The 25,894-nt window shown below is 49.7% G+C and overlaps 1 protein-coding gene across 5 annotated transcripts in view; it reads right to left on the reverse strand.

Annotated features, from left to right (window-relative positions):
• RAPGEF1 (Rap guanine nucleotide exchange factor 1) overlaps positions 1 to 25,894 on the reverse strand; it is a 163,963-nt gene that overhangs the window by 34,003 nt on the left and 104,066 nt on the right. For 2 of the 5 annotated variants that reach the window (XM_058445299.1, XM_058445298.1), the window contains exons 6-12: positions 20,284 to 20,372; positions 19,153 to 19,305; positions 18,600 to 18,723; positions 17,979 to 18,162; positions 15,990 to 16,490; positions 11,871 to 12,073; positions 9,138 to 9,296 (exon numbers count right to left, since the gene is read on the reverse strand). In XM_058445299.1, coding sequence (XP_058301282.1) covers positions 9,138 to 9,296; positions 11,871 to 12,073; positions 15,990 to 16,490; positions 17,979 to 18,162; positions 18,600 to 18,723; positions 19,153 to 19,305; positions 20,284 to 20,372 — 1,413 coding nt within the window. The remainder of the gene's footprint in view (positions 1 to 9,137; positions 9,297 to 11,870; positions 12,074 to 15,989; positions 16,491 to 17,978; positions 18,163 to 18,599; positions 18,724 to 19,152; positions 19,306 to 20,283; positions 20,373 to 25,894) is intronic. The other 3 variants (XM_058445301.1, XM_058445302.1, XM_058445300.1) reach the window with 2 other exon arrangements.

Raw genomic sequence — 25,894 nt, forward strand, 5'->3', positions numbered from 1 at the left:
GCGGTCATGGCTCATTGTAACCTCAACCTCCTGGGCTCAACTGATTCTCCTGCCTCAGCCTCTCAAATACGGGGGAATATAGGCATGTGTCACCAGGTACAACTAATTTTTTGGATTTTGTAGAGATAGGGTCTTGCTGTGTTGCTCAGGCTGGTCTTGAACTCCTGGGCTCAAGTGATCCTCCAACCTTAGCCTCCCAAAGTGCTGCGATTATAGGCGTGAGCCATCATGCCCAGCTGGAAAGCAGATCTTTAAAGGAACAATTCTGAGTCCTCAATGTAACAGCCACTCCACTTAATTCCTCTGCTGATCAGGAAGACCGCGTGCCAGAGGAGGCTGTCTGCTCATCAGCGGCTGAGGGTTAGGGACACAGGCCGAGGGACCTTGATCAGAATGGTTGCTCCACAGTGACTTGAGCTCCAAGCCCTGGAGAATTGTCAGCTCTACCAGTTACAGGGAAATGTGGTCATGTAAATGAATGGATTCACTGGCATGGTGAAGTGTTTGGGAAGAGAAGTTGCCAGAAATTGGTCATTACTGCATAATCTTGGCTCAAGCAAGGCTTATGACTTCAGAGTTTTTGGATGCTACTTAGCAAAACAGATAAGCTATTGGACAGCTGGTTTTCGGGCTTAAATTTTTATCCCTCATTTGTGAGAAAACACATTCAGGGGAAGCTGCTTTTCTAGTGTGGTCTGGGCTTCCTTCCTCAGCAGAGAATCAATGGGAGCCACAGCTCAGCACTGGCGCTGGGCTCAGAGCACCTATGTCCTTCAACGAGGGGACTGTGAGCCTCAAAGTGTGGGCCTTAATTTATCTATTCTGGAAGCAAATTGAGCTTTTAACTGCTGACGACACCCACATGATTGCCTGGGGAGAAAAGCTTATCTGATTTGATTCTTATAGAGATGGGGTATGACCACTCCCAGGACACCCTCCTGCCCCAGAAAAGGTGCTTGGTAACACTCCTTGTTATTCCATTTGGCAAGCTATTAGGGAGACCTCTGGCTTTGTCTTCTCTTTCCTTACAGTCCCAATTCACTATTGGTTTACACAGTAGGGTCTACCTTAGGCCCAGGGGCAACTCCTCTTCTTTGATGCCCTTCCGTTAATTTATAACAATAACTATACCTTACATAATGTCAAAAGATGAGTTCCAAAGCCAAGTGGTAGGTTCTGAGGCCAATGCCACATGCACCTGAACTGAGATCTGCCACAGACCGTTTTGTCTTTGATCCTGGTAAGAAGGCAGTCCTGTGGGTCACACTGTGTGAATGACAAGATGGCATTCTTCTCACCAAAGAAAGGCAACATTAGCATTATGTTGGGTCCAAAAAATATCTTCTCCCTTTTCAAATAAACTTCTTAGTGGAGTTTGTTTTTAAAAACCACTTGAATATCCTAAGAAAAAAGGATGTAAACGAACAAAAATGTGTTGCTTGGGAGAAGATGGGTGAATGTAAAAGTTCCTTATTAAGTTCCTTCTCATGTGACATATTTTTGCGACTGGAATCACAATATCTCCCTTGAAAATACTACGTTTTGGCCAATGGCTTCATGACAAATTACACTCTTGCAAAACCTCCAATACATTCTAGGATGCTCTGTAATTCACTAAGTGTTGATCTGAATAGCATCAACCCTTTATAGAAAGATTTAGTACAGATTGAAAAATGATTCAAATTCAGTTCTAGAAGTCTGACAACTATTTTTACTCAGTTTGCATTTCAACAGCCTGACAGGGGCTCTAATTTATACTTATTCTTAGAACTCTATTTAGAGCCTGTAACTACACTTTGTAACATGTCAGAACATGAAGGACAAATACGTGCCTCTCGACGTCCAGCCTACGCACTTTTCTTTTGACCCAGCCTTACGAGATCTCAAGATTTATTTGGCAATTAAGCAGTTAAAAAATGTTAACCTAACACTGTATTTTTCATGATGGGGATCTGGATTCCAACCCTGGCTCTAGCTTAACTTGGAACAAATGGCTCAGCTTCTCTCTCCTGGCTTCTCCATCTCTAGAACTGCAGTGAACCATTTGATCACAGAGTAGGAAGGAAGGCCCTCGATAGGGAAATGGTAGCCTGACGTGGAAGTAAAGGCAAGAGGCACTGGACGTGGAACTGGCCCTCAGGGTGAGTGTCAGTGCACGACCTTTACAAGGAATGGGGATCCTTTTGGTACCAGCCTTCCAAGAAGGTTTGTGTCTATTTCCTATAGCTTTATCTTAAAACTTCTCCTCTGTGATTTTCCCCACCACCCTGACTGAACTCCCACATGACAGTTTGCCTGTCATGGATGGAGTCAGAAGTACAACCACGGCCAGGGGCTACAGTGACACTACTGTGCCTGAAGCTGGTCAAGGGGCACCGATCAGCCAAAATGCCAGGCTGTAAACAATAAAGATTCTCAAAGTCTAGAACCAGGGGGCGGGAACAGCTGCATCAGAGTGGTTGCTTTTGAAAGCCCCCAATGCGAGGCACTCTCAGCTCTGTTCCTGCTGATAGGGCTGTGACCAGTCCTGCTCTCGAGATGGGCACACTCCCTACTGCCCACAGTAACGCAAGGCAGGCTCGCTCCTGGGCTCAGGAGGTAACGCCGTCTCCTCCAGAGCTGGGCCTTTCTCTACAGGTGGCTCTACATTATCCCCTGAGGGTCGCAGCGACCTGGAAGGGGCTCTGGTCTGCATGTACCTCCTTCCACAAGACCGGGTCAAGCTGAGTAGGATCTAATCCAGCCTTCACACTTCAGAGCAGCACTGGGTCTTTTAGGAAGAGTGGAAAAGCACAGTGGGAACGCACTGCAGGAGCCAAACTGTGTTTCAAGGGCTCTGCAGACAGGAACTACCTGGGAAACTCTCGAGCCAGACACAGCAGCCAGAGCCTCAGGTCAGTAGGGAAGGAAAATGAGGAAGAAAATGGATTCTCGGCCAGAGCCTCGGACCAATGCATCTGTTACATGGGAGCTAGAGGCTAGGCTGCACCAAAGCTGCCAGTTCACATAGCCCATCCCCTCTCCTCAGGGGACATGCAATCCTGAGAAGACGAACCAGAGCATGACATAGGAAAGCAGCAGCCTCCCCCACGTGGCAACAGATCTGATGCTAATAGCTCCCTTTCCATGAAATGCTGGTTGTGCGTCACGTACTACATGTGTGCTTTTCATCCTTGTAACAACCTTGTGCTCCCATTGCACAGATGAGGAAAGCGGGGCCCAGGGCATTGGGGCGGGGCGGTGTGCTCAGGTTCATACAGCAAGTAAGGAGAAAACACAGTGCAGGAGAAGACAGGGTTGGGCAGGAAGGAGAAACTCGTATGTTGGGAAGGGATGAAGGGAAGGCAGTGGAGGTGTGCAGGGGACAGGCTCATGGTAAGGTGGGGAGAAGCAGTGTGAGGGCCTCCGAAGAGCCAGGGAAGCTGGTCCTGGTTCTGCAGGGATGTGGTGACACTATAGTCTAGCTGCAGGGTTGAGAAGCAGGGAGGGCCTCCGACTGCAGAGGCAGGAAGGCCAGTCAGGAGCTGCAGTGCATCCAGGTGAGACGTGGGGGTGGGGAGGAAGTGAGTGGCCACGGGCTGGAGAGAAGCGGACCTGCTCAAGGCTAATGCCCTGTGCAGTATCAGCAAGACATGGTGGGATGGGGAGAAGAGGGGCAGGACGAGAGTGAATGGGCACTGCCTGCCTGTCTGCTATGTGCCAGGCACGGAGACTAATTTCTGACCTCAGGGAGCCCAGGGTCTGGTGAGGAGAAGCCTGCGCTCAAACAGCTGGAGATCCGCGGAGACTCAACCTTGGACTTGTAGATTCTGCCTCAAAGGGTATGAACTTGTAGACTCTACCCCTAAGGGCACAGACTGGTAGATGTGACCCCTAAGGGTATGGACTGGTAGACGCTAACCCTAAGGGCACAGACTGGCAGGCTACACCCCTAAGGGCAGGGACTGGTAGACCACACCCTTAAGGGTATAGACTTGTAGACTATATTGTGCTGCTAAACCCCCAAGAATGGAGGAGAGTCTAGGAGTCAATGGTGTGAAATAACCTGAAGCACCTACGTACTATGTGAGCTACGCCAGGCCAAGGAGGAACATGCACCAGTGGGAGGGAGAGGCCTCCAGGGGGCTTCACAACACGGGGACAGCGGCACAGTCCTTTTCCCCAAAGAGGAGCACTCCATGCGGACCGTGCAAAGGGAGGGTCAGACCGGCCTGTGCACCAACACCCCCCCCTCCCCAGGAGGGGCTGCCTTGAGAAACCCCTCTCCCACCCCCGGCTACTGGGTTCTGCCCACAGATGCTCCCTGCTCTTTCTCTCTCAATGTGATCTAGCTCTGACCAGGACAAAAAGCCAATGAGACAAGATGGCATCAGGGAGGAACAAGGGACAAAGGTCAGGATGGCAGGAACTTATTTTTTCCAATGGGTGACGAGAGCCCCACAGACTGTCTTCCACTTCCCTCCCGTGGGCCATTCCGTTTTCCTCTTCCTCTCCTCCCTTCTTCTCTCCTTCTCTCTCTATCTCTCCCCTTTCCTGCTTGGCCTTTAGGCCCGTCAGTGTGCCCATGGTTTCTGTGATGGCTCATCCTTGGGGATGGTTTGTGGCCAGGAGGTTGGGGGTAGGGAAGGAGAGAAAGAGCGAGTGAGTAAGAGGCAGATGCATGGGCAGAGTGAAGGAGCCTGCGACGGGTCCCGAGGAGCTGGGCCTGGCATTTCCCAGTGAGGGGACACCATGGCATGGGGACCGAGCGTCTGCATGAAGCTCAAGCCTTCTGTTGACAGCACATGTGCTGATGCACAGAAACCTGGGCCCATCTCAGAAAACGACTGTTTTGCCCAGAATGGGATGCCAGCTGCTCTGCAGACCCTTTTAAAAAAATTAAAGTCCTCAAGATGATACACACTTAACTCTCTTAGCCTGAAGTTTTTTTTTTTTTTTTAAACAGATGACAGTTATTACAGGCATTTCAATGTAACTTCTACTCACAACTTGGGTCTGCTAGCAGTTTTAATTATCCAGATTCATTCTGGAAGCCAAGATGGTAAAGAAATATTTCAACAGATTTCTAGCACCCAAATAGATCTCTTAGTGAGAGTAAATACCCATAACTTTCAGTTAGCAAAGAAAGAACGTACAAGAAAGTAGTGTGGGGTATGGAGGAAGGTGTTTTTTCTTTTTTGAGATGGAGTCTCGCTTTGTTGCCCAGCTGGAGTGCAGTGGCTCGATCTCGGCTCGCTGCAAGCTCCGCCTCCCGGGTTCACGCCATTCTCCTGCCTCAGCCTCCAGAGTAGCTGGGACTACAGGCGCTCGCCACCACGCCTGGCTAATTTTTTTTGTATTTTCAGTACAGCCGGGGTTTCACCGTCTTAGCCTGGACGGTCTCAATTTCCTGACCTCGTGATCTGCCCGCCTTGGCCTCCCAAAGTGCTGGGATTACAGGCGTGAGCCACCACGCCCAGCCGGAGGAAGGTGTTTTTTCCAATGGCAACCCTGCAGCACTGGCAGGACACAGGCAGCCCTAATGGTTACTGAGAGATTCTGCATCTCTCAGTCTGAAGCCTGTGCAGGGGATGGTAGGAGGGACCCCCTGGGACCAACTCGTGGGCGGTGCTGGTGAGAGAGAAGCCCAGCAAACAGTCGAGTCCAGGCCCAGCAGAGCCTGCGGGTGGGGAGGACTGGCTTTTCCTGGAGTGGAGGTTCTGGGGAGACGGGAGGGCTGGCTGTCACCATTCCCCTCGTGACCTTATTCTAAGTGCTTACATTTGAGATGACCTTCCCAAATGGATGCTGGGCTTCCTGGCCTCCATGCCTCTGGCAGGTCCTTCTGTTTGGAACATCCTGACTTGCTTTCCCTGTCCTTTAGCTCCTAAAAATCCCGACTGTCCTTTAAGTCACAGTTCAAGCTCCACCCCCAGCCCCCACGACCCTGTCCTTGCTCCACCACCCACAAGGTTTCTATGCCTACAACTCTCATGTCATTCCTCACACGAGCCTTAATGTGGTGTGAACTTGTATTTTACATACAAGGTATCTTAAGACTCCCATATATTCCAGGGATAAAAACCATGACATGACCAGGAGCAGTGGCTCACACCTGTAATCCCAGCACTTTGGGAGGCCGAGGCAGGCAGATCACCTGAGGTCAGGAGTTTGAGACCAGCCTGGCCAACATGGTGAAACCCCATCTCTACTAAAAATACAAAAAATTAGCTGGGCGTTGTGGCGGGCAGCTGTAATCCCAGCTACTCCGGAGGCTGAGGCAGGAGAATCGCTTGAACCTGGGAGGCGGAGGTTGCAGTGAGCTGAGATCGTGCCACTGAACTCCAGTCTGGGCAACAGAGCAAGACTCCATCTCAAAAACAAAAACAAAAAACCAAAAACCATGACGTACTCAGACCCAAAATTAATTAGTATGTGTGCAGACGTTCTTTGGTTCTGCGCAGGCTTCGTGCCTGTCTTCCTCTGCTGCTGACCTGCAGCCCTGCTTTGCTTGGGGCCATCCTCCTCAACTGCATGTCTTTTGCAACCCGGCCCGGAAAAGTTGATGTCCTGAGCTTGTTGAATTAAACCCATCCCTGGTATCAGGGGAGGAGTGAATGAGAATACTTCTCAGTATCCACTTCCATTTAAATTGTTCCACACAGGTTTAGTGCCCTACAAATTCCCTTGGCAAGAGGTTTTCAATGGTTAGAATCTTTTAGTGGAAATAATCGTCCACTGTGCCAAGAACCATGTGAGGTGTCTTCAGATCTGACAACTGCTGTGTTTCCAAGGGGCACTCCTTCATAGTTCCATGCTGGACAAATGACACAGGCCCAGGAGCAATGAATGAACAAATTCAGGAATAAAGGGCCGCTCTGATAGTAATCCAAAGCCCTATGTCTGGGGCTCATCTTAGAATTTAACCAAAGGATATATGAAGAATGTTGGCACTGTACTAAATCCCTTCTCTGAGGTTTCGGCATACTGGGTGTTGAATGTCCCAAACCTGGCCATTACTAATGGTTCCTGAGGTATTCTCCTTTTAATGACATAAGGCACCTTATAAGGTCCTTCCCTCAGGCTCCTTGGTGGACTTGTTGCTAAGAATGCAGTGTTTTAGACACAAGATGTCTTAAGGCTCTCGTATGTCCCAGGGATAAAAACTATGACGTACTCATAACCAAACTTAATTAAAATGCCCTCCAATTTAATTTTGTAGCAAACAGTCCAGTTCATTCACAGTCCTCTAACCCTAACTGCTCAAAAGGGATATTGTGGAAACTCTAAGGGGAAAGAAAACAAAAACAAAAACCTAGCTCAGTCAAGAGCTCGGATTGTCTAAAGGCCAAGTTTCGTAAGATTTGTGAAAGGAGCTTGCCAGAGGTACCTCTGAGGAAACGAGGGGCTTGTGTGTGGCCAGAGCAGGGTGAGGGGAGCGCATCTTCCCAGCATGAGTAGGGCTGCTGGGGGCTCTAAGGCGTGAGGCCTCAGTACCCAGTGGGAGAATGCACTCCAAGGTCCTCAGACAGGCAGGACCATCTGGGTCCTGGGCACTGGAAGGCACTGGGCATTGGACTGCCCACCCTGGGCACAGATGGAAACCAGACAAGACCAAACTGGGAACCTGAGTTTGGATAAGTCTTTAAAAGTCACTCGGTCCAAACTCATCATTTACAGAGGGGAAAAAAAGGCTAAACAGGTTAACTCTCATGTGTAAAGTTAGAAGTAGAACAAGACTAGAATCCAGAACTCTTATTACTAAGACAATGAGAGCAAGAACAGCAATAAGCTTTCTAAGCTTACTACATACCTAGCCATTTCATATAATTTTACTTAATCCTCACGATTACAAAATACGAGGCAAGTAAAATCCAGTCCCAAAGGAGAGACGCTGAAGCATCTTTGGTGGGGGGCCATGGGGGGAGAACTGCACTGCCCAAGGCCAAACTTCTTTCAAGTGGGACTCAAAATTGTTCTAGAGTTCTTTCCCCTGTGCTAAGTTTCATTTTAACAGACGAAAGGGAGAATGGTGGCCATTTTGGTTCCTGGACATGCGCAGATGCCAGTGAAAGACTCCCCTCTTCAGTGTCAGCCCCTAGGCTTCAGCAGTAAATGTTTACACAAATGACTGCAGCCCATTCCCTTCCTGGACCCACACCCCGTGCAACATGACTTAGCAGCAACTACCATCAAGAGGCAGAAGCAACTTTCCTGCTCCCTGAATCTGGGCTGGCCTTGTAATTTAACTGAGCAAATGCAATGGCACGGGCATCACACTACTTCTAAGCTTAGGCCCTGAGGGGCCCTGCATGCTTCCATTTGTTTTTTTTGGAAGCCCGCCAGCTGTCATGTGAACAAGCCCAGGCCAGCCTGATGGAGGTGACAGACTACATGGGTCACAACCAAATAAGCCCCATTGTCCCAGCTCAGGTCCCAGGGATGTCAGTGAGTTCAGCCAAAATTGGCCAAGCTTGGGCCACAGCAGCACACCCATCCTGCTACCCCGTGTCCTAAGTAGTGACAAATGGTCACTATTATTTTAAGCCACCAAGTTTTGGGTGGTTTGTTATGCAGCAAAAGCAAACTAATACATCCCTTAGAGTCAAACCATCATGCGCTAGTGAAGCCTGCTCTTCTCGACCTGACTTTCTACGTGAGGAATAGTACCACCCATCTACTCATCCATCTTATCTATTTATTTTGAGACAGGGTTTCACCATGTTGCCCAGGCTGGACTTGAACTCTGGAGTTCAGGCGATCCTCCTGTCTCAGCCTCCTGAGGAGCGGGGACTAGAGGTGAGTGATACCACACCTGGCTATATTCCTTTTTAATCCTGGAACACAGAGGACTGATCCAAGGTTCAAAGGGAGATTGGGATAAAAAGGCTAAAATGTCTCTGTCAGTTTATGCCAGACTGGTGATGCTCCCAAGATGGCCACTCACATTTCCCATGCTTGCCCCTGCCTCACCTGGATGCCTCATGGTCTTTAAGGCCCCAGAGAACCAACCATTCATAGCCTTCCCACCTATGTGTAGGGACCTGCAGAAGGGCAGGGGCCGCGATGGGCAGCAGAACACATGGCTGAGGCACACGCTACCAAGGAAAGGCCTTGTTCACGCGTTTCCGAGTAAAGAACAGCAGAGAGCAACTCACCGAGGGCACGGGCAAGCTGCCGTGCCGGCTGAGAAAGGAGTTAGAGACGGACACACTGAGGCCCTGAGCGGCACTGCCGTCCTCGGGGGTGAAGGCCACTTTAGTTTGCTGGACACAGTAGGAGACAGAGGAGAAGGAAGAAGCAGCACAGGAGGCCTGCTGGACAGAGGGGAGGAGAGAGAAGGCAGGGAAGGAGGGAGAGAAGCAGAGAACAATCAGGTCCGTGCAGGGAAAGGCCCTGGATGTTGCTGTCCACATCCTCCAACAGACGTTCTGGAGAGGGATGGCTTCTGGGCCCAGTTCAGGGACTAAAACCAGCTGCCGAAGGCTATCTGCATGAAAAAGCACCCTCCTTCACTTCCTTACACTAGATCCTAAAAATTGTGTCCACTGGAAGCAGGTTGGGTGGAAGGAGGACGAGGGGGCTGGAGCCACACAGAACTCGGCTGACTCTGGGCTTGGAGCTGCTCCTCTGTGGCTAGTGGATCCATGTGTCATTCACATGTCTTCAGAACTCAGATGGGGCTCCGGCTGCCTGGGTTTGAGTCTGGACCCTGCCATTTCTCACCTGTTTGGCCTTGGGCACTACCTAAAGGTCTCCGTACCTCAGGTTTTCCGTCTGTAAAATGGGGATAACCCTGGCACCTCCTGTACAGGGCTGTTGGGAGGATGAAATGGGATGATACGTGTGAAGCACCTGGAATCTTGCTTACCACACTGTACGTGGGCCAACAGGTGTGTGTAATGAGCACCATTTTTGTCTGTGAAGTGTGGAAACGCTTCCTGCATCTGCATTTGAGACAGGGTGTGACCAGCAGCTGGCAGGACCTGTCAGGTGGTATGCCTGGGCTGTCATTAGGATTGGGTGTGGCTCCCGGGTCTTCTGTTTCTAGCTGTGGGCTTGGATTCAGGTTCGCTGGCTCTGTCAGCCTCAATTTACTTATAACGGGGATGCCAGGAGCTGTGGCAGGGACCACGTAGAGCCAGATGAGAGCCCTGGTGCTTACCTGGGGAGGTGTTCAACACAGATGTTCCTAACAGGCCTCCGGGGGCTGAGCTCACCACTGCCCTGCAGCATGGTAGAACAGGTTCTGATTCCACGCGCTCACTAGGGGTGTCTCCCCAAATATTCAGAAGCCTGTGGACTCCACAGTATGGAGAAGATGCCCAAGGATGGCAAATGGGCCAAAAATATTTTTAAAAAATCTGGCTCCGCAATGGCTTTTTTTTTTTAGACAGGGTCTCACTATGTTGTCCAGGCTGGTCTTCAACTACTGGGATCAAGTGATCCTCCACCTCAGCCTCCCAAGTAGCTGGGAATACAGGCAGGTGCCTCCACCACTCCTGGCTCTTGGCAACGGTTCTAACCAAACAGTTTAAGCAAGGGGTCTCTAAATGAGGCATTTATGTTTCCATGGTGGGACCCTTTTTGAAACATCTTCAGAGCAATTAAGATTCATATTCTCAATTGTGTCTGTGGGGTGGGCAGGGCAGGTGAGGATCTGAGACCCTGAAAACGGCATGTGTGACACAAGTGGCAGGACTGGAATTCAGGACTCCCAACTCCAAGCTTGGCCTTTCCTCTACTGGACATGGCCACCTCTGAAGGGGCTGAGTGTGGTTTTTGAGTGGAAACAAAACAGCTTGTTGGTTAACCAGAGCCCACTGAGTACAGCAAGGCTCAGGGACTCCTGGGACTGGGCTGAGCCCCAGGTGATTATATCGAGTAATCCAGGGACATTTGTCCTCCAGTCTGCAGCTGCCTCCCGGAAGAATCAGACGGCCCCTCATGTCCTCTCGCAATGGATAAAAGATGGCCCAGTGCACACCAGTCGCCTCCTGGTAAAAGCCACCAGACTGGCCAGCACACGAGCACAGCAGCCCAGGCAGCTCTGAACAAGCCTGGAGCTCCCTGCTGGGGAGCTTCCTCTTCCTGGGGAGCATGGCTGGACAAGAGGCTCAGATCCTCAAACCTGACTAGGGCCCTCCATGTTCATTACCTGGCAGCAAAGGGAGAAAGTTTGGAGGGATGCCATAGGCACCCCCGATCTGCCCACCCTCCCAGTGCCTGGGCAGTTCCAGAGCCTCATGGGGTGCCCACGGTGGAACAGCTTGCCTTCTGTGCTGACCCGTGCTTCCTTACATGCACAGGAGTCCTTAGCACAGGAGTGTTTTCTAGAAGAGGAAGGTGCCATGTCTGAAACAGAGTGGCTCTGTTTAAAGCCATCCTCCACTTCAATGGCACTTGTTTTCCTTGGGCCCTCCCTGGCCAAGGCTGGGTTGTAAGTCACTCTACACAGTCAGGCCCATTATGCCAATCAAGTCCACAGATGGCTGTGCACAGACCATGTCCTGTGCTTTGATTGAGTCCCTCCTTTCTGGGAGGTCTATGTTGAAGCCAAAGAAGAAAGAAAAAAATACAAGAGACTGTCAGCAGAGAGAGCAAACACCCTGAGTACAAGCCTGTCCCTGCTGCGTGGGGCTGCTGTGGAAAAGAAAGGTCCCTGCACCCCAGGGTGGGGAGGTGGTAGAGTGGGCGCTGGGCTGCTGGTGAGCATCTAAGGAGGAAGTAAAAGCATCTGTGTGGGAGATGGTGCCTTCCACACCACACCCAAAACCAGGGCCCTGCCACAGCAGGGAGGAGGGTTAATCTTGCCCCCGAGGAGGGTCATTTTGGTTCCTAGAGACCTGCTAGGATTGGAAGTTCTAGTCACAAGGGAAGGTGTCACTCACCAGCTGCCGCTGCTTGGGGGGTAGGGCGGGCGGCGGGGCCAGCTCCTGCACAGAGTCCACCCCACTGAAGGAGTCGCTGAAGCCGTATACCTCCATGAGGAGTTTGTTCTTCTGCTGGTAGATGTGCTCGTTCTGAGGCGTCTGGTAGAACATAGAGGGCTGCGGCTCCGAGTAGTCCTCCAGCAACTGCATGTAGGCCAGCACTGTGAAACGGAGGGAGAGAGCTGCAGCAAGGCCAGGGGAGGCCATGTCAGGGAACCCCTCCCCCCATTCTTCCCACAGCAGCTAGGGGACTTTCCACGGAAAGCACCTCAGGGAGGGACGAACAGGCGGAGCGCAGAGAACTTTTCGGGCAGTGAAATCACACTCTGTCTGATGCGCTAACGGAGGAGACACGTCCAGACCAGCAGATGCGCAACACCAACGGGGAACCCTAATGTGAACTGGGGACTAAGGCGAGGGCACGTGGCGGGTGCAGGGATGGCAAATCTCAGCCACCTCCTGAGCAGGCACTTTCCCCTCGAGGCATGTCGCAAGTGCCACGAGCACCTGCCAGGTGGAGTTGAGATTCAGATGCCAAGAAAAAGTGGTGGCTCTGCAGTGCTAAATTTTGTACCTTCAAATAAGCACAAAGCCAGAGGCTTCTCTGCAAACCTCAACTAGTCAACAAATCAAGGAAGGCCAGACACTGAGCTGAGGAAGACAGTCAGAGGTAGAGAGTCTATTTCTTCCCTGAGCCACACTGGGGGTCCAGGGATAGAGGAAATGCTCTCTCTCCAGGAGTATCACTGAAGGCGAGTGTTCAAAGTCACCTTCTTTATTTAAAAGAATATGTAAGAATTTCTTACTAGCTCCAACAAGCACCGAGCAGAACTTGGTTGTAAAAGATGCACAGGAAGAGATGGTTCCCCCCTGAGGTCAGCTGCTGCTACTGAAAGGGCAGCTCACAGCCCCTTGAGCTTGTCTCACCCTTCCTTTTTTTTTTTGAGACGGTTTCACTCCTGTTGCCCAGGCTGGAGTGCAGTGGTGCGATCTCGGCTCACTGCAACCTCCACCTCATGGGTTCAAGCGATCCTCCTGCCTCAGTCTACTGAGTAGCTGGGATTATAGGCATGCACCACTGTGTCCAGCTAATTTTTGTATTTTTAGTAGAGATGGGGTTTTGCCATGTTGGTCTGGCTGGTCTCGAACTCCTGACCTCAGGTAATCCACCTGGCTCGTCCTCCCAAAGTGCTGGGATCACAGGCGTGAGCTACCGCGCCCAGCCCCACACTTCCTCTTTAATGCTGCACAACCAATGTCACCAGGCTCCAGAGGAAGAGGCAAGCCTAGGAAGGTGATCCCAAGAACCCACAAACTGCTCCCTAAAAAGACTAAATACGGCCGGGTGCAGTGGCTCATGCCTATAATCCCAGCACTTTGGGAGGCTGAGGGAGGAGGGTCACTTGAGGCTAGTTCAACACCAGCCTGGGCAACATAGTGAGACCCCTATCTCTAAAAAGAAAAAAGAAAAGAAAAACATTAGCAATGGTGGTATGTGCCTATGGTCCCAGCTATTCAAGAGGCTGAGGTGGGGGGATCCCTTGAACTCAGGAGTTCAAGGTTGCAGTGAGCTATGGAAAAAAGAAAAAGACTAAACACAACCACCTCTGCCTGACTTTTCTGTAAAACTGTGATCTCTTCAGAGGTCCTTCTGAACTCTTGATGTTGAAGTCCTTGTAGAAACCTGCTAGCCAAGCAGAGAACTGCAGTGATGCTCCCAGCCTTCTAGAAATGAGGAGGACCCCGTCCATTTCAAAAGCAGCCCAGAGGCTGATTTTAGGGGCCTTGCTCCTAACACAGCCAGCATTGCTGGGAAGGTTCAGCCGCCAGTGCTCAGGGCCTGGGACTGTGGGGATTTCAGGTGCCAGAGAGTGATCACAAGCCTCATCTGGCACAAGGGACTCATGGGGCTGCCCCTGGCAAGAGGGGCTGGGGACCCTCATGATGTCAGTGCATCCCAAATGATGAGGACACGTCATGACATTGGACTGAGCGTGCGTGAACTCGGGCCAGCGTTAGCCACTCAGCCAGGGTGATGATTCTTTCCTTCTTTCCCTCAAAGCAATTTTGAGGCATTTTCCACAGAGTCACCTGAGGGTCCCCTCGGGGAGTGAACAGCAGACTGGGGACAAGGACTGAGGCTCAGGGTGCCTAAGTTTGGGGCTCTTTCACAGGGTACGGAGAAGACCACCCCCTGCACAGGGGTCAATACTGTAAACTGGATGGGATCTCAAGGAAGGAGGGCTGAATCTCTTCCTCCTCAGCTTAGGAGGAAGTGTAACAGGCTCGTACAACTCAGGCCGGGCTCTCAGTCCCAGATCTGTGCCCCACTTGCTTGTTGATCTTGGGCAATACTCAGTTCTTCTGAGCTCCAGTTTCTCTACCTATGAAATTGGAGCTAATAGAGCCTGCCTTGCAGGTGGCTGTCAGGACTACCTTCGATAGGGCATGTGAAGCTTTAGCTCAGGGCACACCATGGCTGCAGCTCAGGAGGTTTTTAGAGGTTTGCAGGCTCCAGTGCTGGAGACACTGATGAATGGGTTAAAGCCTCAAAATGGTGGCCTAAATTAATAGGGATTTTCAGCCACTTGAGACTGTTTGAAAGGAAACAATGGCTACCCCTCCCTTTCCTTCTCCCCTCTACAGACCCTGCATGAGGACCGCCGCCCACACTTGTTCTCGGAGCTGGAAGGGTAAGGCTCTCTGGCATCTGCTGCAGTCTGCAAGGATGCCATCCTGCCCAGTGTCTGAGCTCAGAGGACCCCTCCCCTAGGGAAGGAAAGGGGGTGAACCTGAATGGCACGCAGCCCAAGATAACAGGGGTGGAGGGGGAGGCCAACAGCTCTTTAAACACTTGTCCATGCACAGGGAGGGGAAGAGAAGGAAATGCTTCTGGCATTGCCACTGCACACCCCTCTGCGGGAGCCCTGGTTTCTGATGAGCGAATATACAAGACAGATGGGGATGACATCATTAGTCCCACAGAGCCAGCTCTCCCTCTAGCTGGGGGACCACACCGCTGAAGCCATCACACACGCTGGGCAACACCCACGGAGGAGCTGGGGATACATGACATCATCGCAGCCGCCGCCTTCTGTGGACCACGCAGCAAGCCCTCAGGGTGATCCTTGCTGGACTGAACCAAGCCAGGTCTTCCCTTCTTTGAGAATGGGGCCCAGCTCTAAGCTGGGCTCAGAAGCTCTCATTTGGGAATTTGGAGTAGAGATTCCATTTCTAGGTCATAGAAGTTCTCTGCTGGATGTGTCAACTGAGGCCAGGGAAGCCTGGGGCTGTGTGGCTGATGTGACCACACACATTGAAACGGTGACAGCTGTGCTGCCAAGAAAATCGAAGCAGAACTATGCTAGTGAAGCCGGGAGAGGGCGGGGACAGAGGGGGCCAGGCAACTCCCAGAAGTGTGGAGCAGTTAGGGGAGCTAGAAGAAAACCGAATTTCCAGGAGAACTCTCCTCATTACTTTTATGGCAGATTTACAGTTGGAAAATATTTAAAACTTCAGCTCCAACCCTGGGCTCCAATAACATCATATATTAAAATGTCTGGTCCAAGAAGTGTCCTCAATTACTCCTGCCGGCAACCTCAGCTCCCAAGTCATTCTGGGAGCATGAAGAGAGACAGTGTGCTCTAGACAGGGATCCTTAGACAATCACTCTGTGGAAACTAGGCAAGTTCTGCTGAAATTCATATATCCACCTCACTCTACGCAGATGTTGCTGCAATGCTGTCCTGCATGCCAGGACACTCCTTCCCCTCTGTCACTGTGATCAGGCCAGAAGGTCAACTGCTGCCATCTAAAGAGGAGAATCCCTCGGGCTACATGGAGACCCGACCTGAGATTGTACAGAAACTGTAAAGGAGAGGTCAGCTGGTCAGGCTTTAAAAATGATCACGTGTAATGACAAAACCTGGCTCCCAGAAGTGTCCACATACCTGGCTGGCCTATCTTTTATGAAATAATGAGGCCACTGATTTGATTCTGGTCTAATGTTGAAATAAAACATACTGCCATTTCAGGTTATAAAATGCACTTCCTGACAACAGTGCAACAAAAGCTTACTGTGTTTGTTTTTCTTCTCTGGTAGAGGAGGTGGTTTTTCTGGGTCACTCGTTGATTCAGGAGCAGTAAAATCACCCACAAATTCGACAGGGGCTGAGGAACCTCCATGCTGAAAGGGCAGAATAGCAGCAAAGGGCGCGTAGGGGACGGATGGGATCGGGGCTGTGCTCTGTAGGTCCTCCCCAGAGATGTTGTCATACTGCGAGGGATGCCGCTCGTAGGACACCCTGCAGCCAGAGCTGTCCGCCGTCTGGGAGGCAGCGCTCCTGCGCTTCTTCTCGGGGAGAGCAGGTGGCGTATCTGTCTGCTGCCCTGGGGCCAGAGGTCCGTCTGGCTGGGGATGGCCGCCAAGAGGCAGCTGGAAAGGAGGGCCAAGAAATGGAGACCCAGACTCCCCCAAAGACTCTGGCAACGGGCTAAGGTTCCAGGCCGTCTGCTGAGGTATCTGGTCTGCGTTAGAGAGGTCTTGCTGGAGGAATTCATAGTCGGGATCATAGTGGTCTGCAGTTACAACAGGGAAAAAAGAGACCCGTTAGCCACAGGCCCTGCAGGAGCAGCCAGCTCCCCCTGCCCGCCTCTCGCCGGCTCGCTCATGGGTGTGTGACAAAGACCTGTCTCCGGGGTTTATTTTATATTTACATGTTATATTCTTCATTGTTCTCACTGATTATAAAAGCAAACCAGATGGGAATATGGCTGTTTGCTATACTTTATTTTTTACACTTCTTACTTAAAAAAAAAAAAAATACACAACCATTACGGAAACCGTGGCAAATTACATCAAGAAAATAAAAATCACCCACAATCCCATAATCTAACTGTACTTTCTATTTACATTTTGAAGTATTTCCTTAAATGTCTTTTTTGCCTATAAGGATTCCTTTTTGAAAAAGCCCAACTGAGGGCCGCGTGGTGACTCACGCCTGTAATTTCAGCACTTTGCGAGGCCGAGGCGGGCCAATCAGTTGAGGCCAGGAGTTCAAGATCAGCCTGGCCAATGTGGCAAAACCCCGTCTCTACTAAAAATACAAAAATTGGCTGGGCGTGGTGGCCCACTTTGGGAATGGACAGATCACCTGAGGTCAGGAGTTCAAGACCAGCCTGGCCAACATGGTGAAACCCCATCTCTACTAAAAATACAAAAAAATTAGCCGGGTGTGGTGGCACACACCTGTAATCCCAGCTACTTGGGAGGCTGAGGCAGGAGAATCACTTGAACCCGGGAGGCGGAGGTTGCAGTGAGCCCAGATCGTGTCACTGCACTCCAGCCTGGGTGACAGAGTGAGGCTCTGTCTCAAAAAAAAAAAAAAAAAAAAAAAAGCAATTGAGAATATTACGTAAATGGTCCTGTACTTTTTCTAGTTATCAATATGAGTGATTTTTAATAGCTACAGATTATTTCAGCAAATGAATGTACCATAATTCATCTGATTTCCTACCAATGAAATCTTGCTATTAATCACTGATTATGCTCCTAGGATACATTCTCAGAAGTGAAAATATCTAGTTCACAGGATACGAACAGCTTCCTGCTCTCTAAGCCCCCTGCCCAGCAGACTCAGAGGGGCCCACACAGTACACATTCAACGCTGACTAACGAGAAGGCTGGCTCACGCAGCTCCCTCCCCTTCAGCCTCTGTCAAGTGTTGTCAGGACCCCCACCCCTTTGTTTAAAGCTCTCAACACAAATGGCTCTTAATTTTGGTAAAGAGAGTCAAATTACTCACTGACACATGAACTAACAACAGTCACTGCTTGAATATCTAGGCTGTGGTTTTACATTGCGATTTCATTTACACGCTCAACTTCCTTGGGAGGCAGATACTGTTATCCTTATTTTGCAGATGAGGAAGCTGAGGCTCAGATTTTAAACAAGTTGGCCAAAGCCACATAGTCAATGATCGCATGACCTGGGACTCCCACCCAGGACTGTATGGCCCCAGAGAAGCCACTGAGACAGGATGGAACAGGAGGATGCTGGCGGCTCACCTAGTGTTTCACAGCTTGTGTTCCGGGAGCACTGCCCACTGTCCCTGTCCAGAGAGGACAGCTGCTCATCTGACTTGCTGAGCTTGCCTATGCTGCTGCAGGGGGAGAGGCGGGGTGACTCTCCACCATACGAGTGGCTGCCTCCTGACAGTCGCCTCTGTGCATAACAGTCAACGTCAAAATCCTCAAGTGGAAAAAGAAAAACAAAGCCAAGTTACTTCTGAGAAACGGTGGCAGAGACCAGGGGTGAGACAACCGGTGCATTTACTTAAAGAAGGAAATACTGCCAGGCAAACTCAGAAACCACCTCTGACGTCAGCAGTCAAAGGACACATACAGCTGAGAAGCAGCCATCTGGAGTTTGGGGGGGGTGTGGCCAAGGAGGGCCCTGGGGCTGGGCTCACCTATCCCCAGGAGACGCCCTTTGGCTCTGGCTTCCCTGCTCTGACCCTTATCCCCATATGGGAACTTGGACCCTGTCCTGGAGAGAAAGTCTCACACCCTCGATGTGACAAACACCAGCGCCTGAAGACCACGGGTTTCTTTCAGCTTCAGGAGCCACATCCCTGAGCCCCCCACCCCCTCCCTGCCTTCCCATGCAGGGAACAGGGGCTGCATTACCTGCCTATTGATTCCAACAGGCAAACTGGAGCCACTGGTGGCTCGGCTCATGGGGGCCACCACAGCCACTCGGGTAGGGGACGGCGCCGACTGTCTTTTCTTGGGTGGCAATGCTGGTGGAGGACTGAAACAGACCGAAACGTCCAGGCAGACCAAACCACACTCACCAAAGCTCTTCAGTGTGATATTGGGGTACAGGATGTGGGGTTCTTTGATTACTAGACCCTCCACACCCAATGTTCACACTTCAACTCCTGCCTACTCCCCTTTGCCAAAATAAAACCTGTAAATACCAAATGAACAAAAAAGAACAACCCTTTCTTTTTCTTTCATAATAAATCATACCATGTCTCCCTGGGCTGAGGACACAAAGAGGCCTTCAGGAGAGCTCAGGGTGGCCAGGGAGGGCTGGCGGGGTGGGGACAGCTCCAGAGTCAGCCTCCCAAGGGGGGCCAAGCCCTCAGCGCTGAGGGGAAAGGGCCCGAGCCCTGTCTTCCTCCCTTTCTTGCTCATTCTGCCATGGGAGGCACTGGACAAATAGGAAGGTAATTACCTATTATCAACCACCCGAATGCCAGGCAGAGGAGGCTTGGGGGGCGCAACCTCTTCATCCGTGGCATCTGGGAGGAGCTCAGTTGACTGTGACATCCCAGTCGTCTTGTTTAGGATCTCTACCTCGCGGTCTGTCAGGGGGAGCTCTGCTGGGCTGGAGAATTGGGAAGAACTTAGGGTTACAGAAGGTCAAAGACGGGACAGAGCACACACAGGCCCTGAGAAGGTGAGGATGTGACCAGGAAGAACATGGTGGGTGAGGTGGGGCTGAGGAGCAGGCTCCCTGGATATAGAACCCTGGGGTTCTGGTTTGGTTGCTAATGAGCTACTGGAGCTTGGCTGTGCCCCCAACTTTGCACCTCAATTTCCTCATCTGAAGATGATCTAAGGGCTCTCTAAAATGCTCCAGGCCGGGCGCAGTGGCTCACACCTATAATCCCAGCACTTTGGGAGGCCAAGGCGGGCAGATCACTTGAGGTTAGGAGTTTGAGACCAGCTTGGCCAACATGGTGAAACCCTGTCTCTACTAAAAATACAAAAATTAGCTGGGCGTGGTGGCGTGCACCTGTAGTCCCAACTACTTGAAAGGCTGAGGCAGGAGAATTGCTCTAACCTGAGAGGAGGAGGTTGCAATGAGCCCAGATCGTACCACTGAACTCCAGCCTGAGCAACAGAGACTCTGTCTCAAGAACAAAAAAAAGCTCCAAATTTATGTTTTATATTTTTACCAGGAGCTTGGAGTAGAGATGAATATAAACCCTTACAACCATCCATGTCATCCTCAGTTTACTCTTGATCAAGCAAGAGTACTCTCAAGTCAAAGCCCCCAAACCCAAGCCCTTAAAAGTTCTTTGTCACTATGAAACGAAGCTGCCCAGGAAAAGCACTGGTATGTGTCACTGGACGCGTTCACAGAAGATCCTTAGAAACAGTCATGCTGAAGGGTAAACTTGAGACGGGGCAATACTTCAAGCCTGTGTGAAATATACACACACTGCTAACCACTGAAAAAGGAATATGGGCTTCCAGCAGCCCACCCTCATGCTGCCCACCCACCGGGCCCTATCCTTGTCAAGTGCAGCCTTTGCCACTGAGCGTGACCCCCGCGACAGGAGGGTTAGTCAGCACCTACCCATCAGGCTTGCCGGCAGGGGAACTGGGCTTCACGGGGCTCGTCGGAGATGGACGTCCCTGCTTCTCGATGGTGAGCCTGACCAGCTCCTACCCCCACAAGAAAAAGGCAGTGAGCAAAGCTCCCGTCACTGAGTTTCCACCAGAAGGCAGGCAGGTGCTGTCTGTCCTCTGCTGCTGAGTCTCATTTCTGTGCCTATAGATTCCCCATGCACCATAAACGCAAGTATCACTTGCCTTAGTAATCTGCATGACTTCCCAAATGTCCCCTGCCCTCCAAAAATACCTTCATGGCATGTCAAGAAGTTTCAAATGCATAAAGGCACTTCCTCTTGGAAGGGGAAATGGCAAACCTCAGACTCTCAAAATGATTGTTTATCACACAAATTAAAACACTTGGCCAAACAGATTCCCAGTCAGTTTGTTGGGGAATAACTCTGTTCCTAGTTCTCTAAAGCCATTAGATCATATGCATGATGATGGCACTGGGTGGTTTCCCAAGGCGAGCTGGCCACAGGTGTGGTGGAGCTGCTAGCTGGTGGGGGTGGGTGGGGGCTGGCTGGGATCCTTGTCAATGGAGAGGGAGTTAAGGGGAGACAACCCAGGAAAGAAATCACTTTAGAACCATTAACTGAGAAAAACAGAAAAGAAAAATAGCCTTTTTCAAATCATAGCAAAAGAAAAAAAAAGGGAAGACATTAAGGGCCCATTTTTTTTTTTTTAATTAGAATGCATTTTCTCCCAGTTTGATGAGTTTTGACAACTGCGTATACTCAAGTAAGCGCCACTAAAAACACAAAGAACATTTCCATCACCGTCTTCAGCCAATCTGCCCTGCCCCAACTGTTTTTTAACTTCTATTATCATAGATTACTTATGCCTGTCCTAGAACTTGATATAAATGGAACCATATCATACATACACTTTTGTGTCAACCTTTTTAAAAACAGCTTTACGGATATATAACTCATACGCCATTAAATTCACCCATTTAAAAGTGTACGATTCAGTGGTTTTTAGTCTGTTCACAGAGTTGTGTGACCATCAACACAATCAATTTTAGGACTTCTCATCACCCCAAAAGGAAACTCTGCATTCCCCTCGACCCCCAGCCGCTGGCAGCCGCCAATCCACTTCCTGTCCGCATATCTTTGCCTGCTCCGTCCCCCGAGCTCAGCGTCGTGTGTGCGAGGCGCCTGCTGCTCGCTGCCGGCAGTGTTCCCATGTGTGGATGCACTACAGCTTCTCCCTCCACCTTCCTGTCGATGGACTTCTGGCCTGGCCAGGGCCTGCATGTGTGTGATGAGGGGCTTCCAGGCTTTCAGCAGGAAGCTGTTTCCAAGTTATAGAGGAGGTGGCAGCGGATGCCAGCAGGCAACACAGTAACCAGAGATGCTGAACCAGCAGCTGCCAAGCCTCTTCAGACTCAAAAAGCACCACACACAAAAATGGCAGCGTATGCTGCAAATAAGGCAAAGAGTCAGTTACCATCCTTCCCAGCGCAAGGGTTCTTTCGAAAACACAAAAACTAGAAGGTGAACACACCGAAAAAAACATCAAACAAGAAATTTACAGATACCAATGGTCAGTAATCATAAGACATTCACCATCTTGGATGGTAATAAAATAGAAACTTCCAGACATGGTAGGTGGGAGCACCACTTCAGACAGCCTCTCCAGAGGGATGACTTATCAGTATATATCAAAAGCCTTAAATATTTGCATTAAGAGAATTTTGCACCAGGTGCAGTGGCTCATGCCCATAATCCTAGCACTCTGGAAGGCTGAGGCAGAAGGATGGCTTGAGCCCAGGGGTTCGAGGAGCAGTGAACTGTAATCACACTCCAGCTGAGGTGAGAGATTGAGACTTCGTCTCTTAAAAAAAGAATCCTGTCCAAGAAAAATGTCATGAATGTGTGCAAAAATTAAACCACAAAAGATGGTCATCACAGAATATACATAAGATTATGTATCATTAATGTGGTCATTTTGAATAGTGCAACATCCCACAATTAAATATTTGATAATATGTACTGATTACATAAGTCATGATAGAACCAGACAATGGGCTGACCATTACGTTGTTATTAAAAACAAAGTCACAACAAGAATATGCACTATATCATGGAAAGATGCTGTAATACACTGAGTGGAAAAATAGTTCTAGGTGATATGCTGGTTTATATTGCACGTTTTGTAAACAAAGCCAAATCAAGAATATATGTAATACAAAAAATATCGCTATGAAACACACTTTTATCTTGTTCTTTTTCTATTTTCTAAATTTTCTGAAATGAACATATATTACTTCTGAAATAATAATTAAACAAGCAACCCCCCCACCCCCAAAATTAAATGCATATATCAAACTCTTGGGCTCAAGTGATCCTCCTACTTTGGCCTCCCAAAGTGCTGGGATTACAGGTGTGAGCCACCACGCCCAGCCAGGCATATCCATAGATGCAGGTTCAGTGTTACCCTACTCTGTGACAGTTGTTACCCCATTCAGATGTCTATTCTTGAAGAAATGTGGAGAAGCAAAATCTCTAAGAGCCAAGTACTGGCAAGAAAGGAGAACCTTAATACTTGCATGTTAGCACAATTTAGAAGTTAATATTTAAGGAACAGCCATCTAGCTGGTGATTACAAACAGGACAAGATAGAGGAGGAGAGACTACACAATCAGTGAAGAGAGCAGTTAGAACAGAGGCAGCTCCCTTGCACCCTATCGCCTGGAGGAGGGAGGACGGTGGGAGAGGTAGCTCTTCCTAAAAGCACAACACCAGGCCCCAAAGAAGAGCATCACGGCCTTAGAGGGAGTTAAAGAGCACCAGAATACAGTGCCCTGGATGCCCCACTTTCAGATTCACTCTTCTTTACAAGCAGGGCAAAAGGAATAGAGAGAAGTCTGTGTTGTTTGCATCTGTTGATACAGGAAAACATTCTCGATTCTTCATTGATTCATGAGCAATTATAATTAGATTGTCATCTTTCTGGAGAGGCAGCTGTGAACTCAACTAATGAACAATGGCAAAACAATCCTGGAATGACAGGCACACGTGTGCAGGCATGCGCCCAAATTCAAAGATGACGTCATGATCCCGATGGCGTCATGATCCCAATGACGCTCCCTACACTAGCTCGCATGGCCTAGGCTTGAAAAGAGTATAAAAGGGGCGGGCTGCTTTTTAAATTTACCACCTATCTCCCTGCCTAGACAGAAGGTCTTTAGTCTTGACTTGCCTTAACTATCACAGAAGAGAAACCTTAAAATGTGCACATATCTGGCTACTGTGCTAACACCCTAATCTCACTGAAAGTTGACCATTTATAATTTGGCATGAGCCCAACACCTCCTACTGAAGGTAGAATTTTTTGAGAGGGAGGTCAGACTTTTCAATTGTCCTGAGGCACAAGTTAGAAAAGACTGAAAAAGGCCAGATGTGGTTGCTCATGCCTGTAATCCTAGAACTTTGGGAGGCTGAGGCGAGTGAATCACTTGAGCCCAGGAGTTCAAAACCAGCCTGGACAACATGGTAAAAATCTGCCTCTACAAAAATTAGTTGGACATGGTGGCATGCAGCTGTGGTCCCAGCTACTCAGGAGGCTGAGGCTGGAGGATCGCTTGAATCCAGAAGGCGGAGGTTGCAGTGAGCAAGATTATGCCGTTGTTGCACTCCAGCCTGGGCAATAAAGTGAGACTGTCTCAGAACAAAAAAAAAAAAAAAAAAAAAGACTGGAAGAGACTACTCTAGAGTCTGTGTCTAAAGCAGTGACTGGAAACTGCCGATTGGTCACTGAAAATCAGTTTTCGAAAGTCAAAAACGGTATTTGGAAAAGTAGCTCTCCAAATATGTAACACTTTATTTCCATGTTCATTTTATTCATATTGAAAACGATCATAGGCCGGGCACGGTGGTTCACGCCTGTCATCCCAGCACTTTGGGAGGCCTAGGTGGGCGGATCACTGGAGGTCAGGAGTTCGAGACCAGCCTGGCCAACATGGTGAAACCTTGTCTCTACTAAAGATACAAAAATTAGCTGGGCGTGGTGGTACGTGCCTGTAATCCCAGCTACTTGGGAGGCTGAGGCAGGAGAATCACTTGAACTCGGGAGGCGGAGGTTGCAGTGAGCCCAGATCATGCCACTGCACTCCAGCCTGGGCAACAAGAGTGAGAATCCGTCTCAAAAAAAAAAAAAAAAGAAAGAAAGAAAAAGAAAATGATCACAGAGAGGGAAGGGCTTAAATAAGCGTTGACAAGTCAAAATACAGCTCTGGTGCTCAAGTAACAGAGGAAATTAACTGGTGAAGTTGGGAAGAGGTGGGGTACTGATTTCAAAAGGTCATGCTGGGATACCTCTTTGACCTCGAGTGGCTCGGCCCCCCAGCATCCAGGTGCTAGGCTGGGTGTGGTTCTCAGAGAAAAACATTGAGGGTCTTTAAATTCCTCAGATTTCCTCCCTTCAAGAGCCATAATCAGCTCTGAGCTACAGGCTCCCGGTGGAAAAGCAGTCCCAGAGCCAGATGAGGGGACAGGGGTCTATTTTTTACCTGAGATGATAAGACTACCTGGAAAAGAGCCATAATCACTGTCAAAAATGGTCACTGTGAGCCATTAGAAATGAACACTTCTCCAGGTAACACTGTTTCCCCACTGCCTCCTGGTCACCTAGTTCTTACCAGGTACTTTATATACTTTATCTTACTGAATTTCCTCAAATCTTCAGGGTAAATATTTTAAAACCTACTTGAAACTCAGAGAAGTAACTTGCCCAAGGTTATATAGCTTGAACAAGTGGCATTTATGTGGAGGTTTAAATGATAAATGCTACTACGCATTCAGGGACAAAACCAAAGTAATCCTGTTTTACAACATATGTTCAATCATTTGGAAAAAAAAAAAAAAAAAAGAGGAAAGACTCCCTTGAACAACTGAATGAATTACGTAAACAATGGTGAGTCAGTGTAAAGAACGTCCAACGCCCCTCCTCTAAGTGGGCTGACAACATCCTCATGAGTGCATTTCCCTTCTGCACAGCTCCAGTCCCTCCCAGCTGGGGGAGGCTCTCTCACGCCACCAGGGCATGGGCTTTTAAGGTGTCCCAGGCCTGAAAGGGACGGTGAGAGAGGCTGGAAGCCAGCTAGCTTGGAGGTGGGAGTGCAGAGAATCCTGTCCTCCCATGGGAGGCAGCTCAGGGTGACATGGTGCACAGGTGCCAGGGAGGAGGCAGCAGGTTGGGGGTGGGAATCACAGCCTTGCCAGACTACTGCTCCACCTGAGCCTGAGTCTCCACACCTGTGAAAGGGGCAAGGGGCAGCCATTTATGCCTATTATGGAGGGTTGTCATGAGTATTAAGTGAGGACAATGTACAAAAAGCACCCCATAAATGTTAGCTGTTATTACTATTAGACAATAACAACAAATGCCAACGTCATAGTGTCTCGATCACTCTCACTGCCTGTAATGACTCCAGCACGAAAAGCTACCAGCCACAGGCAGCTCCTGTCCATCCTCCAAATGCTGGCCTGTCTGTTCCTTGGGGAAGCGTCTCTGACCACCCTGAGAAAGGAAGGTCATCATACCCTTTCATCGCACCCTGTGCCATCTCC

Source organism: Hylobates moloch, unplaced genomic scaffold, assembly GCF_009828535.3.
Source record: "Hylobates moloch isolate HMO894 unplaced genomic scaffold, HMol_V3 SCAFFOLD_10, whole genome shotgun sequence".
In the NCBI taxonomy this organism is placed as follows: Eukaryota; Metazoa; Chordata; class Mammalia; order Primates; family Hylobatidae; genus Hylobates; species Hylobates moloch.